At 37.3% G+C, this 14662-nt stretch overlaps 1 protein-coding gene across 1 annotated transcript in view; it reads right to left on the minus strand.

Annotated features, from left to right (window-relative positions):
- mical1 (microtubule associated monooxygenase, calponin and LIM domain containing 1) overlaps positions 1-14662 on the minus strand; it is a 31691-nt gene that overhangs the window by 4063 nt on the left and 12966 nt on the right. Inside the window, exons 9-21 of the mRNA XM_084427420.1 lie at positions 13322-13437; positions 12811-12937; positions 12606-12687; positions 12109-12256; positions 11747-11943; positions 9836-9942; positions 9353-9433; positions 7305-7497; positions 6478-6551; positions 2906-3668; positions 2705-2820; positions 1774-1881; positions 1507-1600 (exon numbers count right to left, since the gene is read on the minus strand). Of these exons, the coding sequence (XP_084283546.1) occupies positions 1507-1600; positions 1774-1881; positions 2705-2820; positions 2906-3668; positions 6478-6551; positions 7305-7497; positions 9353-9433; positions 9836-9942; positions 11747-11943; positions 12109-12256; positions 12606-12687; positions 12811-12937; positions 13322-13437 (2206 nt within the window). The remainder of the gene's footprint in view (positions 1-1506; positions 1601-1773; positions 1882-2704; positions 2821-2905; positions 3669-6477; positions 6552-7304; positions 7498-9352; positions 9434-9835; positions 9943-11746; positions 11944-12108; positions 12257-12605; positions 12688-12810; positions 12938-13321; positions 13438-14662) is intronic.

The following is a 14662-nucleotide window of genomic DNA, read 5'->3' on the forward strand; positions in this document are numbered from 1 at the left end:
GATATATTGATGTTTAATATTTTATTATAGGGCTATTTTCTGGACATTTTTCTTTTTTCCCCCTTTTTTTGTGTGTTGTTTAATTTAATTAGTGATTCTATGTTTAAATATTGATGATTACAAGTTTGGGGGAAATGCGATTAACTGCGATTAATCACGATTTATCACAGCAAATTTTGCGATTAATTAGTTAATTGTTTTTTTATCGATTCCCAGCCCTAGTATATACAAAAATAATAATTTCAAGCATTTTATCATTTGCATAATGAGAAACATAAATTAAAGCTTTAATTTACGTATTTGCATATAAACATCTGATAAAAAAAATATTTATGCTCATTGAAACTCTTATACGTTAATAAAACATTTGCTGAATTGTCCTAATGTTAGACAGTAGCGCTGGGTTGATTTAATCCATACTCATTTTGCTGAGCCGATATAGATTCTTAAATCAAAAGAATCAATATTTTAGTCTGTGCTCTTTTCAGATGATGCATGAACAAAATTTGGTTTAGTTTAGGGTCCAAATCTCACTATTAACTAGTTGCTTATTAGCATGCATATTACTAGGATATTGGCTGTTTATTAGCTCAAATTAATGCCTTATTCATATTTTACATTCCTTAATCCTACCCAATACCTAAACTTAACAACTACCTTACTTACCATTAATAAGCAGTAATTAGGAGATTATTGAGGCAAAAGTCATAGTTAATAGTTATTGAGAATTGGACCCTAATCTAAAGCGTGACCCAAATTGTAGAGCCAATAAATCGCAATGATTTTTTAAATATGAAACAAAGTCTTAGTTTTCAAATTCTGTCAGTTTTATAACAAACAACGTCACGTAACGTTACATTTGCATCAAAAAAGCCATTCAATTACCATAACTCAATAGTTAGCTAGAAAAATGAAGAGAGGATCATTCTGTTAAATATATATTAACTATATTACAGATTCATTATATTTTTACTTAATCTGTTCTTCAATATTTAGTATACGTTTGAATAAATTCAGCATGAAAACTATTTTATGACAACCTGAGCCAACGTTAAAAAAACAACAACAGTGGAGCAGAAACATATTTATGTCATTAAAGAGTTAATATTATTGTCCAAATGTTATTATTATAAAAACTGCCTTATGTGCAATGTAAATGTTTGAATACAAATCAGTTGTACCAACTGAAAAGTTTACAACATTAGTTTTTCCTTGATAAAAATGGACTGTACTGTATCTGAAATACATATCCAAATGAAGTGATATTGAATCAAAATTTAGCTTGTGAATCGAAATGCCCGGCTGTATTAGACAGTAAATGTAACTCTTATTGTAACTCTGAAAACAAAATAATCTTGGTGCGTCTTGGTGACGTACTGTACAAGTGTGGGGTTAACAAGTTCACTGGGTTTCAGTGAGAGTTTTAGCACACACACATTCTGACTGCTGTATAATGTGACGAAGTGAAATCATTAGTGGTGCATGTAGATGGATGAGATGTCATACCAGCCTCTCCTCTCAAAACTCTCTCCAGCTCCACTCCTTTCTCTTCCAGATCTTTAAAGGTCACTTCTATCTCATCCAGCCGTCTCTGAATCGTCTGTGTGGGCGTCACAACCAGAACAGTATCAGACCAAATGAGAATGAAATTCAGATCACTCTATTTTTCATCTCGATATAAATTGATGCTGATTTTTCTTATAAGTGGCATGTGTTTTTTGTTTTTAACCATTATGGGAAACAATCTGCACAGTATAGATTGATCTTGCTCACCTGAGCTTTGTGGAAGCGCTGGATTTCGCTCATTTTAGCTTTCCGCTCCAGAGTTTTCATCCTCTTTAGGTCCCGTTTCTCTGACTCAGAAATCTCATAATCGCCCCCCTGAACACATACAACACAAATCTACAGTCAACAGTTTCTTGGGAGAATTTAATCAGTCTATCAGAAAACATGATCTCATGATCATGATTCAGTGCTTTTCTGCCAAAATAAAAGCTTAGTTGTATGAAAATGAAGAAATTAAGACAGTGTACAGCTGTACAGTATCATTTTTTTTGTATTTATTATATGATCTTTTATCAAATACTGTTTTTATTTTACAATGAAATATTACAATAATAATACTTATTTTTTGAAATATTTGTAATTATTAATAATTACTAGTTTTATAGTCATATTAATATAGAATACTTATTTTTTAATACTTACATTTTATAATAATAATTATTATTATAGTCATGTTAATATAATCACACATTTTTTGGCCAAATTGTGCAGCTTCACAAACAAGCTAGTTGCATTTTAAAATCACAAAACAAAACAAAAATTATATATAATCATGCAGCCATAGTTGATGAAATGAATAGAAGAAGAAGAAGAATAGAATGAGGCATTTATATAGCGCTTTCATATGTATTACTGTACACCCAAAGCGCTTTACAATCATATCAGGGGATCTCTCCTCAACCACCACCAGTGTGCAGCATCCACTTGGATGATGGCATCAAATGGCATCAAAGTTTTGGCATCAAAGTTTTATTTGGGGACATCACAATCAAGCATTATCAAAACAATAACTGTATATTCCTACCTGTTTGTAAATTATGTTTATAAAATCGGGTTGGTATGGATGGAAATTTGGTCTTCTGACTAAATAAGTTATGGACTAATTCTCAGAATGAAACTCATTTAAACATATTCCCACCTTGCAATCCAAAAAATTGTCTTCTTCCTGAAGATCCTCTTCGTCCTCTTCTTCGTCATCGTCAACACCTTCTTCGTTATCATCTTCTGATACATAATGGTCTGGTTGAGTTTGTTCTGATGAGGGAATTCATACCAAAATCAGCTACTAAGTTTAACCTAAAGCCGTTTAGAAAGAAGTACAAAATATTGGGCTTCCAACCTGAAGGTCCGACTCGGAGGACGCTGAAGCGCTGCTGTAGCCGTGGTGAAGACAGATTCCAAGGGGAAAACTTGGAGCGCGTCTTTCCGTGCTGCGATTGGATGGTGGGCGGAGGTTCGCTCTTCCTTCTCACGCAGCGACGGTTAAGCTGGTTCTGCAAGCTCTTCCGTGTAGCGATGCCTCCGCTCCAGTATCCCTCCTCCTCGACTCCTTCATGCTGCTTGGAGGAAGAGGAGGTGGAGGCTGCAGAAGACGAGGCGGGCGTCTCAGAGTCCGAATCCTGGCTGAGAAGGTCAGCTTTTTCCTCTTCGCTCAGCTGAAGTTTGCGCAGGGACGGTTTGGGTTTGGAGCCAGGCGTTTCCTCAGGTTCCTCTGGGATATTTGAGGGTTCTGGCACCACGTTATGGACAGTGCGAGGTTTTGGGAGCGGAGGGTTCAGCGAAGCTCTGGAACTTCGCGGGGCCGGCACTGGAACTGACGGGCTGCTGTTATTTTGTTGGCTCTCAATGCCTGTGCTCTCTGGATTGAGCTCTGAGGGTTTGTGTGGTTCATGAGATTCCTTAAGGTCAGGTGACAGATAGTCATCTTGCTCTGTAGGAGTAGGGCACTCATTCGATTCTTCGAAGTCAGGGTCAACAGATATCTTATATGAGCCCTTCCGTCTTACAGAGACATGTGGAGGAGGCGATGCCATTTCTACAGTTTCACCATTTTGTGTCTTTTCCTTATCATCCTCTTCATTATGACTATTCTCAACATGATTCTAGAAAACAGAAACACATGACATTATTGTGATATTTTGGGCCAGAGATATATTCTGTGTTCGTGAACACAAATGTTAGTCCATCCATCCATCCATCCTTACTACTTTTTGAAAGAAGCCTCTTCTGCTCACCAATCCTACATTTATTTAATCAAAAATACAGTAAAAACAGTAATATTGTGAAATATTATTACAATTTAAAATAACTGTTTTCTATTTTAATATATTGTAAAATGTAATTTATTCCTGTGATGCAAAGCTGAATTTTCAGCATCATTACTCCAGTCTTCAGTGTTACATGACTCTTCAGAAATCATTATAATATGCTGATTTGCTGCTCAAGAAACACTTTGTATTATGAATGTTGAAAACAGCTGCGCTGCGCTTCATATTTTTGAATCAGTGTCTTCTTCTACGGTTAATTTTAGATTTCAGGTCAAGAATGGTCGTGGTTGAGCAAAAATAACAACGTGATCAGTGTAGTACGATTCTGAAAGGATCAAACACATCCAGCTAACTGTGAGAGTTGAATCAGTTCATATGGCATGTTAAAAATTAACATTATGAGTTTTGTTAATATTTTTAACTGTAGCAGATCAACCGCTAAAAAGACTAAAGGCTATTAAAAGTAATTCAAAAGTCTGTGTAAACACACCTTTTGTAAGTGTCGTTTTAAATTTACTTGGTAACTATTACATCATTTGCAAATGAAACTAAATTTCTTTTTTCCAAATATGTATTATTTACAAATACTAAAAGAATCGATTTGTTCATGAAACTGTTAAAGGGACCTATTATGCAAAATTCACATTTGCATGCTGTTTGGACATAAATGTGTGTTGGCAGTCAGTGTGTGTGAACACAGCCACCCAATAGTGATAAAAATCCACTTACTCCTTTTTTATTAATCCCCATAAATCATAAACTGCGTCTACCAATGACATGTTTTCAGAATGTGGCTTTAGTGACGTCACTAAAGCCACAGGCCCCGCCCACGAGTGTTGACAGACACTGCCGTTTTAACATAGACCCGCCCTGATCGAGTTCACAGCGAGTTCCGCCATTACTGCACTGACGAGAATGTCTCCCAGCGTTGTAGGTGTTGTGTGGCTGGATGTATTAATCCACATAGCTCTCTCTATTCACTCCCGAAATCTGAGGCAGCCGCTGAAGACGAGGTGGAATTATTTTGTTTTCAAAGAAAATGCTCCCTCAACAATTCGTTTATGTACTTATGCACTTCTTATACTGTGTTTACTCAGCTCTTACGGTGATTTTCTGGAGTAAAACTGACGCTTTATCTTTTGTGTGATGTACAATAAACTTTATTAAACTCATCAGTATATTTTTTATCATCATTCGGACCTGGTCCGAAACAGCAGACTTGTAGGCTATTAATATTGGATATACAAGCAGATGACAAATACGTTATAACCATAATTAAACTAAACTATACCTGTTCCATCTCCATACAGCACTCTGACTCTGTAGGCATTATTGTCCGACTCCGGGTCGAAATGAACACCGTCACTGAGAGTTTCTGATATTATCATCATTCCGTGAGACGAAATTGTCCTGAGACTGAGCACGAGCTCATGAAGCTCCGCCCCCTGTGCCGTGCAGCAGCAGCTTATTTGCATTTAAAGGGCACACACTAAAACAGCGCGTTTTTCTGAGCACCAAAAAGTGACAATTTAATTTTGAGCTAAAACTTCACATACACACTCTGGGGACATCAGAGACTTATTTTACATCTTGTGAAAAGGGGCATAATAGGTCCCCTTTAAGGTTTCAGAATCAGTCAGAGGAATGTGTTAAACTGTCCGATCCCTATAGTTAAACAGCCAACATGAATAATAAGCAAACTAGTTTGTTACCATCACAGTCAAGGTACAGTCACATTAGCAAAACTTCACAGGCAAAAATGTCCATTGTCTGTGGTCAATAGTGTAATGATATATGAAGCACAACTCACAGATAAGTTGAAACCAGTGCAGAATTCCTGATCACAGATTCCTATTGAAATTACTCTTATTTTGATGAAAATTCCCCAACCAACACTAAATGGGACCTTAATACAAGGATGCATGTTACACATGTTGGCTAAGCACTCTCATCTTCATTTGGGTACTTGTATTATGATTGTTTAAAATAAGTAGTAGTGTCATCAGATTAGGTAACTGTTAGTTACCTAACAGTTACCTAATAAGTTAAGCCAACACAAAAGTGACTGCAAAAAAATAGCATCAGCTCACAGAAAACTGCATCAGCTCTGAGGAGTCTTATGACCAACCACTAGGAATCCAATACCACAAGCACGGCTTTACACAGAATTTCTCTTCACACACACACACACACACCGTAAAACACTATTTTACTCGAGAGCAAGAGAGGAAAGGAAATGTTTTCCCTGACGCAGCAGCTGACCCACATTAGATCTCGTCATAACAAAATGGCTGAATATATCTCAGTGAAGAAAAGACCATCGGTCTATCAAGACCATAAAAAAAAAGAAGAGTTTTGCCAAGGTCCTCTTAGATTTTCTTCAGAAAATGTGAAAATAGTGTTACAATCCTATATTCCCATGGTATTCCTATGATATCATGTCCAAATAAATCACATTTCATATATATTTCTGTGTACATGAACTACAGAACAATGACTTGCTAATGAAAGTTATTACGCTACCCACACTCTCGGTGCAATATCGACACTAAAAATAATGAATGTTCCCAGTATCCTCATGCAAGAGATCCGGCGGTAAATAGGAGGCAATCAAGCGTCTCATTAGCTCTGATGTGATTCATACCTGTGAGCCTCTGTGACCTTCATCATCACCCTCCTCTTCCTCAGCCACTGAGTGCTGCTCACAGTAGAATCTCCCTGAAGACAAATCAAATTCAACAACATGCTCAGGAGCAGCTGTAAATATGAAGGGCTGTAACATGGATGCACATGCAGTTTTTTCAAACGAGCAGTGAATTAGTGAACAAGCCCCACTTTTCTTGTTGGGAAAGCAGGATCATGTAAGAATCATGGACCACAGGTGAAACTGGAGGTTGACTGTAATTGACATGTGTTGTAATAGCCATAATCTAATAAGACAGTGTTCCACACTGTATGAGTTATGAATAGCTTTAAAAGGTTATGTAATATTTTATTTAACATCAAGATGTTTCAGTCCTTATGACAGCAGATGAGAAACAAGTACATGATAAATAATAAAATAAAATGTATTACGTAATGTAAAAAACGAAAAATAATGCTGAAATATTTATTATTTTTCAGAACTTAGTAACTTAGTACCTACTATTAGCCCTTGATCTACGAAACTAAACAAAACGAAACTTCCCCATGACACGTGGGAAAAAAAATATGTATATCGTGGCCACAAATTAACAAATCGTTCCCACGACTTGCTAATATGTCAGCACGTTTTACTAATTCGTTCCCTCGTTTGAAGTAAATCGTGGGCACAATATAATAATTTGTTCCTTTGTTTTATTAAATCGTGCGCATGATGTAACAATTAGTTACCTTGTTTTAGTTAAATTAAATTAGTACAACAAATAAATAAAAAATATATTTATAAAAAATATGAAGCTTTACGTCATATGAAGGGTCTTTTGGGCTTACCCGTGTCGGAGTGGAAAGTGTATCCGCCCTGCCGCAGGGTGGAGCCACAGTGATAACAGCTGAAACAACTGCGATGGAAGAACTTGCCCTCGGCACTTCCTCTCTCCAGCACGTACAGATGCTTCTTGCAGAAATAACAGAGCTCACTGCCACACGTCTCTGATGAGGACATCGGTTCCACAGGCGCCGCACACTGGACATGAACAACGGTTTAAGATACTGCACTGATAATGAATATACAGCAGTGAATTAAAAGACGTGACAAATGGAACCAAAGTTGTGTGTGTGAGTGTACAAATACTTAAAGTTATTTAATTCAAATGTAATTTAAATCAAATCAAATACTAAATTATCTATAAATAATGCACAAAAGATACAATAAATACTCAATATTTTAACAAATTTTACAGTTCTAAGCTCTCTACTGTTTACTAGTAATTGGGGTTTCAAATTTTAAATAAAATTATTTAATATAAGTAGATATATATGTATATTAAATCATATTTTAATATCTTTAAATTAAAATTCAAAATTAAAATTAATTCAAAAAAGGAATTCACTACAGTGGACACTTTTGGCCACAATCCTGTGGAATTTTTTCTTTTATTTAAAGGAACACTCCACCGTTTTTTGAAATAGGGCTTATTTACCTTCTTTCCTACATTTAGATAGGTGGGCAAATGCATTTTTGTCTCAGTGCATGCATTGTTTTAGTTTGACAGGGTCGGCGCTAGCTTAGCTTAGCATAATGAATGGAATCCTTTGTTGCCAGCTAGCATGTCCTGAGTAAAAGTGATAAAAAAGGCTTGTGGCCTGCGTATTCACAACGAGTACAAATAGCGATGCAGATTAACACTAGGCGATTTCCTAGGCAGATATCGACTTGGGACTATATTAGGGGGAAGCACAGGCGAAGCACTGCTACTTGGGCGCAGAGATATCACGCAACACATGAAATCCCACGACTTCCGTCAACATACCTACAGTACATGAATGGCGATGAACATGGCTGATTTTGTGAGAGACGAAGAGGGTGACTTCTCAGACAGTCAAGATCCAGAACCATACCTCTATGAACCAGAGTTTTCAGAAGATGAGCTGCGTGCTTTGGAAATAGAACGACAGGAGGAGGAGGTTGCGATCGCTCAACAGCCTGAGGACGTGAGGATGAGATCCAACACGAACCGGTGGTGTGAATATGCCAATCTATGCCGACTGAAATAGAGTGTCTGTGCTGTGGCGAGTGGGACAAGTTACTGCCATCGATGACCAGGCTCAACGCGTCAGATCAAGATGAGCGTGCCCGCAGTTGTGTCACAGCTACCGAGGATTTCACGGTGTTGATCCATCCTGCAGTACTCGATTTTTTTTTTTCGGTGTGATAAAGTGAACTGGAAAAAACGCCCCACGCCAAATGGACCAAATGGACAGCTGTCCACAGAGTAAGTGATTATTTTAAACATGACGCATGTATAGATCGACCCATATTATACCTGTATTCACATGTGTTGCGTGATATCTCTGCGCCCAAGTAGAGGTGCTTCGCCTGTGCTGCCCCCTAATATAGTCCCAAGTCAATATCTGCCTAGGAAATCGCCTAGTGTTAATCTGCATCGCTATTTGTACTCGTTGTGAATACGCAGGCCACAAGAAGTAATTAGGTGTTTTTTTTTAATCACTTTTACTCAGGACATGCTAGCTGGCAACAAACGATTCCATTCATTAAGCTAAGCTAAGCTAGCGCCGACCCTGTCAAACTAAAACAATCCATGCACTGAGACAAAAATGCATTTGCCCACCTATCTAAATGTAGGAAAGAAGGTGAATAAGCCCTATTTCAAAAAACGGTGGAGTGTTCCTTTAAAAAGCTGATATGTAATCAAGCCACCCATATTGTATCTACAGTTCTATCTATCATTTGTTGCATTTACTGCTAAAAACCACAGAAATAACAAGAGAATATCGGTCTTCACTCCAAGCAGGTGTTTAACACGTCACAATAACACTTTAGTCACCATTTAAATGAAGAACGATATTTCAACCCTTACTTTTTCCTCTTTCACATCCTTCTCTTCCTCTTTCTCCTTCATCTTTTGCTTTCTTGGTCCTTTCTCCGATGCCAGTCGGTCCTGAGATACACGGGTCACATGATCTCATTTATAGCTCAGGTTACGTAATGTGGTGACAGCAGATCGACAGAAATAAACAATGATTTCACCGTTATCATGCACTGCAAACGGACAGCAAGCAAACACTAGCATCCCCCTTTCTCTTGTCATTATATTATCCGCTTTCTCTTGTGTAACTTCCTCATTGTGGCCGCAGCATGGGAGTATTTGGCTTTGGCAACAGCTGTGTGTAATGGGGGCGTTTAGTGTTTTCCTAATGTTGTGGGTCATTACGACAGAGATTGCACATGATTTCATGCTCTATTTAACCCAATACACCAAAGATGACCTTTGACAGGCGCCACTGCTACACTGTAAACAAAATGGGGGTTTGTTTTACATAACACGCAGGTGTTTGCGTACCCTGCGTCTCTGGAGGGAGTTGCGCTTGAGCGTGTTGAGGAAGGAGACGGCCAGGCGGGTTCTGGACAGCGAGAGGGTATTGTTGGGGGAGAGGCTGTTGCAGCGTTCTGAGGAAGACAAGAAGAACGGAAATAGTGAGAAGAAAATAAATGGAAACAGATGTCAAGTAATTGTCTCCCAGAAATAGTTTCACATTTATATTTGTAGATTGGTTTACATGTTTACTCACGCAGTGCTAAAAGTAAAGTAAAATGCATTCATTAAAATAAGTTTTTGAGGCAAAGAAAGAAATATAACATTTTTTTATGTAAAGTAAAAATGCTTATAAAGCCATAAAAACAGATTCACAAAAAAAAAAAGAATCTGTCCCATAACATGATCTATTATTTAAGCTTTTCATATTGCAGCAAAACCTTAAGAGCATTGTACTTTAATTGTAGTCCTACAACTCATAACATATAAAAATATAAAAATACATTTAAATTAAATGTAAAATAATACAAACATTTTTTAATTAAAAATAATAAAATTAAACGTACAAAAATCAACACTGGGAAAAATGTACATTAAATATGCTATGATATCATAAAATTAATTTTAAACATCAAACATATTCCACTCAAACACACACGAGTGAACAAGAAAAGCATCATTTATAATCTCTTAAATGCAATATATTATTTCATAATCCAGAACAACCTTACATAAACCGTGCATTTTAGATGCAATTTAAATGCAATTGATCAAATCATTTCAGCAATAGATAAAGACGGAAGCAAACTGAAAAAAAAATAAAAATAACCATTACGTTAACAAAAAACAAAACCGAATGAAATATCCTCCTACCCTTTAAACTGCAACAAATACGAGTCGTCACATTCAATATGCGCTTTGCAGTGGCGTGTTAGAGATGAGCTGTATTGGATCCCACCCCCTTCCCCAGAATACACACATCCAGAGCCTGCGTGAGTGACAGCTCAACCTGGAGAACATCTGTGTGAGATCCCCTCCCAAACACAGCATCCAACAACTAAACGCTGAATCCAGCTCCCTAAAGCCCCTCTAACGGCTGTGATTCCTGTTCTACAGATGGTGTTTCAAAATCCGTCTCGTAGAGCGGTGCGTGTGGAGGCTGGAATCAGATCCACTCCCACCGAATCCCCCGTAAGCAGCTGATTTCTCCCCAGCTGAGTGCATTTGCTGCTGCAGCCGCTGCTGTCAGACTACAGACTACAGCAGAAAACTGCCTGTTCACAGCAGTGCATGCTGGGAAGGGATCTTAAAGAGACAGTAGCGCTGCTATTGTAAGAGTTTGCCTCTATAGTCCATACAGATCATGTATTGAAATCTGTTACGGTCTGTGGTTTAGTCTGTGTCTTACGCTTTTATTGTTGTTGTTCCTCCCTTGTTTACTTTGGCGTCGTTCTATCTCTATAGGCGCGCGCATGCTCTCTTTCTGTTAGGTTGACGCACATGTTCATCATTTGAAAGGTAGCTGATTGAAATCGGCAGATAAAAGACACCACTTTGGAGGAGAAAGGGGAGAGATGAAAGACTTAGGACTCTTTATGTTTTATATTATTTGTGTTTTGTTGTGCTTTGCGGTTCATATCTCTCTTTGTTAGTTGTTGTCCGCTCTTTTAAATACTTTCTTGGTTGGCATGTTGTTTGATTTTGCTTATACATTGTCTTGAGTGAATTAATAAAATCGTTCTGAGCAGTGGTGTTGTTCACTCATTTTTGTTTGTTCAATTATTTCACTAGAAGGGAGGTCGTAACAAAACCAAGCTGAAAATGTCCAAGTATAAGGATCGTACATGAAGGCAACAAATTGTTTTATTATATATTTCGGACAACCATTATAAGTGCCTTTCATAATTATGAATGCCTCCAAAGACGGCCCATCATTACCTGCTGGTGTATCTTTCTCGGTGAGAGCGCTGCGTATCTGTGTGAGGTAGACCACCATTGAGAGCTGGTCGATTTTTCCGCAAGTGGTCATATCAGCGGCATGCATGATGGGGGCGATGCCAAACACTTTCTCCGCGACGTCAAAGGCCAGCTTATTGTTCGCAGTGATATTATATTCATCTAGACGAGACATGTCACTGAAAGAGAGGACAGCATGCATATTATTTGTATGCACTTATTGCGTATACCCAAACTGTTGAACGATAGTGTATCAAGCAACAGTTTATCATAACATAATTGGGCTCTGCGTGTTAAATCCATTATGCGAATACTCTTGTTTCTTGATGGTCAGGCGGTCTTACATGAGTTCAGGTCTGAAGCTGTGGATGAGAGCGCAGAGAGCCAGGCCGGACCTCCAGGACTCGCTCAGATCTTTCACCTTCACGTGCTCGTACCCCGCTGTGTTCTTCTGACACCAGGACAGCAGTTCCTCCAGACGTCTGATAGAGTCTAAACACACACATTTAGTTCATCACTTCACCGTAAGGTCTGTGCTTCTGTGCTTTTTCATCGGGTTATGAAACCCTAAAACACATTTTTTGACATGTAATCCGATGCATAACGCTAAAATGTTAACATATATGAACAGATGATGCATATTATTATTTTGAATTAGTGAAAACATTTTTTATAGCTTTTTTTCAACATATACTCAATTAAAATATTAAATACACCCTCAGTGTGTTATAAGTTAAAGTGATACAAGTTACATATACATATGTATATATGAGGGTTTGTGTATATAAGATAAAGTAATATATAAGTTTATAAGTTAAAGTATGTGTCGTATGGCATTTACCTTTTCTAGGTTTAGATTTTAGGATGGGTTTCAACTGTTTGTTGGGTTTACTCTCATCCTCTACTTCATACAGACGCTTGACCTTTAAATTGAACACAAACAGACTTAAATAAAACTCTCTGATGATAAAAACACTTTCATTAATTACTAATCATTGCTAGGTATTCAAGCAGCTTTTCCATGCGTGTAAGTTTGTGTATAGGACCTGTCTGGGTTGGATAGAGGACAGGTTGACGTTTGGGTAACGCGTGGATGGATCGATGCTGTAGGCAATGTAGTTCTTGCTGGTGTTCTCTGGAGTCGTTTGAGAGAGCAACTGATACACGCTCTCCCTGTAGAAGACATTCATTGAATCATTTGTGCATTTTATATTGATATTTGAAGAGTTCAGATGCAAAAGCCTCTAAGTGCCATCTGAAATTTTCTTCTAGAATGATCATTTTTATGAAGCTTGTATATTTAAGTTCAGTAATTTCACTTAAATGACAATTCATAGGTAATTTTCATTGTCAAATTGTGAAATTACTGAACTTAAATATACGAGCTTGATAAAAATGATCATTCTAGAAGAAATTTTCAGATGGCACTTAGAGGCTTTTGCACCTGAACTCTACCGTTCAAAGTTTGGGGATGGTAAGGAATTTATGTTTTTAACAGAAGATTTAATTAAAATAGAAATCTTTTGTAACATTATAAATGGCGTAAAAATTCTGTACCTCTCCGCGATCACCTCCAGGGGTGGCAAACCTTTTCCCCAATTCCTGACCATCCACGCCGTGTCAAGCGCAGCCAGGAAACCACGAGCAATGCCAGTGCCAAGAGGCCAAAATGGCTGCAATAAAATAATAAAATAAATAATAAAATATAAATATCTTTTAGTCTATCTATTATGATAGCTATAATTAGATTTGATGGCCAATGTCAATATGACGGACAGTATTATGTAATCTATACTGTTTTACTTGTATCGTTTAAACAGTGCTTACATTAAACCAAACTCAACGAAACAAAGTTTTGATCCAATCCAAACCGATCTGAGAAAGCAGCGGCTGTTAATCACACGTGATTATTTCACCACAGTGCTCGTCTAAACTAGTGACCTGATGAATAAGTACGAAGTACGAACATTTGTTTATTTGAATTAAATATTTTAATCACTATTCGGTGTCATTTTTCATAGTCAATCATTTTACTGTATGTAATTTACATGTTTATGCACAAAATGATTAATTAATATTCCAAGTAGTTGACTGTCATTCTCCTCTACGCTGTGTGCGTTACCGTTTAAGATTAATTAAATATTTAACATCATTAAATTTATTTAAGGCACGCCAGCGCATTCATTCATTCAAATATTTCAAAAGAATAGAAAAAGAGCACCAGCGCACACAACCAATTCTTTTTATCAGTCAAATTAATTAAAAAATGTACACTCAACCGGTATGAAATATGGTCAGTAAGAGAAAAACAACGTTGATGAGAAGACGAGCACTGGACTGCTGCAAGTTAGTGGGGAAATATATTTATTTATTATTCAGAATTCACAGCTGGAAAGTAAATAGGAACATTTCAGCAGGTTCAAGATAAATCATGTTAACGCAGAGAACATGATTCACTGTTTTAATCAATTGACAGCCATAAAACGCAGTAATAATCTGCGTTCTCGTGTATGTAGGTGTGCTGAACGCTGTTACTGGAAACTCCCGAGTTGTAATAAGTAGAACTAGGAAGTAGTTGTGCAAGTAGTCCATTGTAAACGGAACATTATAAAGTACAAACAAAGACTCTTAAGTACATTTGAAACTCCTAGTTTAAAAATAAGTCCTGAGATAGTGCTTTCATTATCAGTCTAAATGTCAATAATAATTATTATTAATCTTCATTATCATAAATGTACTGTAGCTCAAACAGTTGAGCATGGTACTAGCAATGCCAAGGTCATGGGTTCGATTCCCAGGAAAAGCAAGAACGGATAACAATGTGTACCTCGAATGCAATGTAAGGTGCTTTGGATAAAAGCATCTGCCAAATGCATAAATGTAAATGCTTTATTAAAA

The sequence above is a fragment of the Rutilus rutilus genome, assembly GCF_951802725.1.
Source record: "Rutilus rutilus genome assembly, chromosome: 13".
NCBI lineage: Eukaryota > Metazoa > Chordata > Actinopteri > Cypriniformes > Leuciscidae > Rutilus > Rutilus rutilus.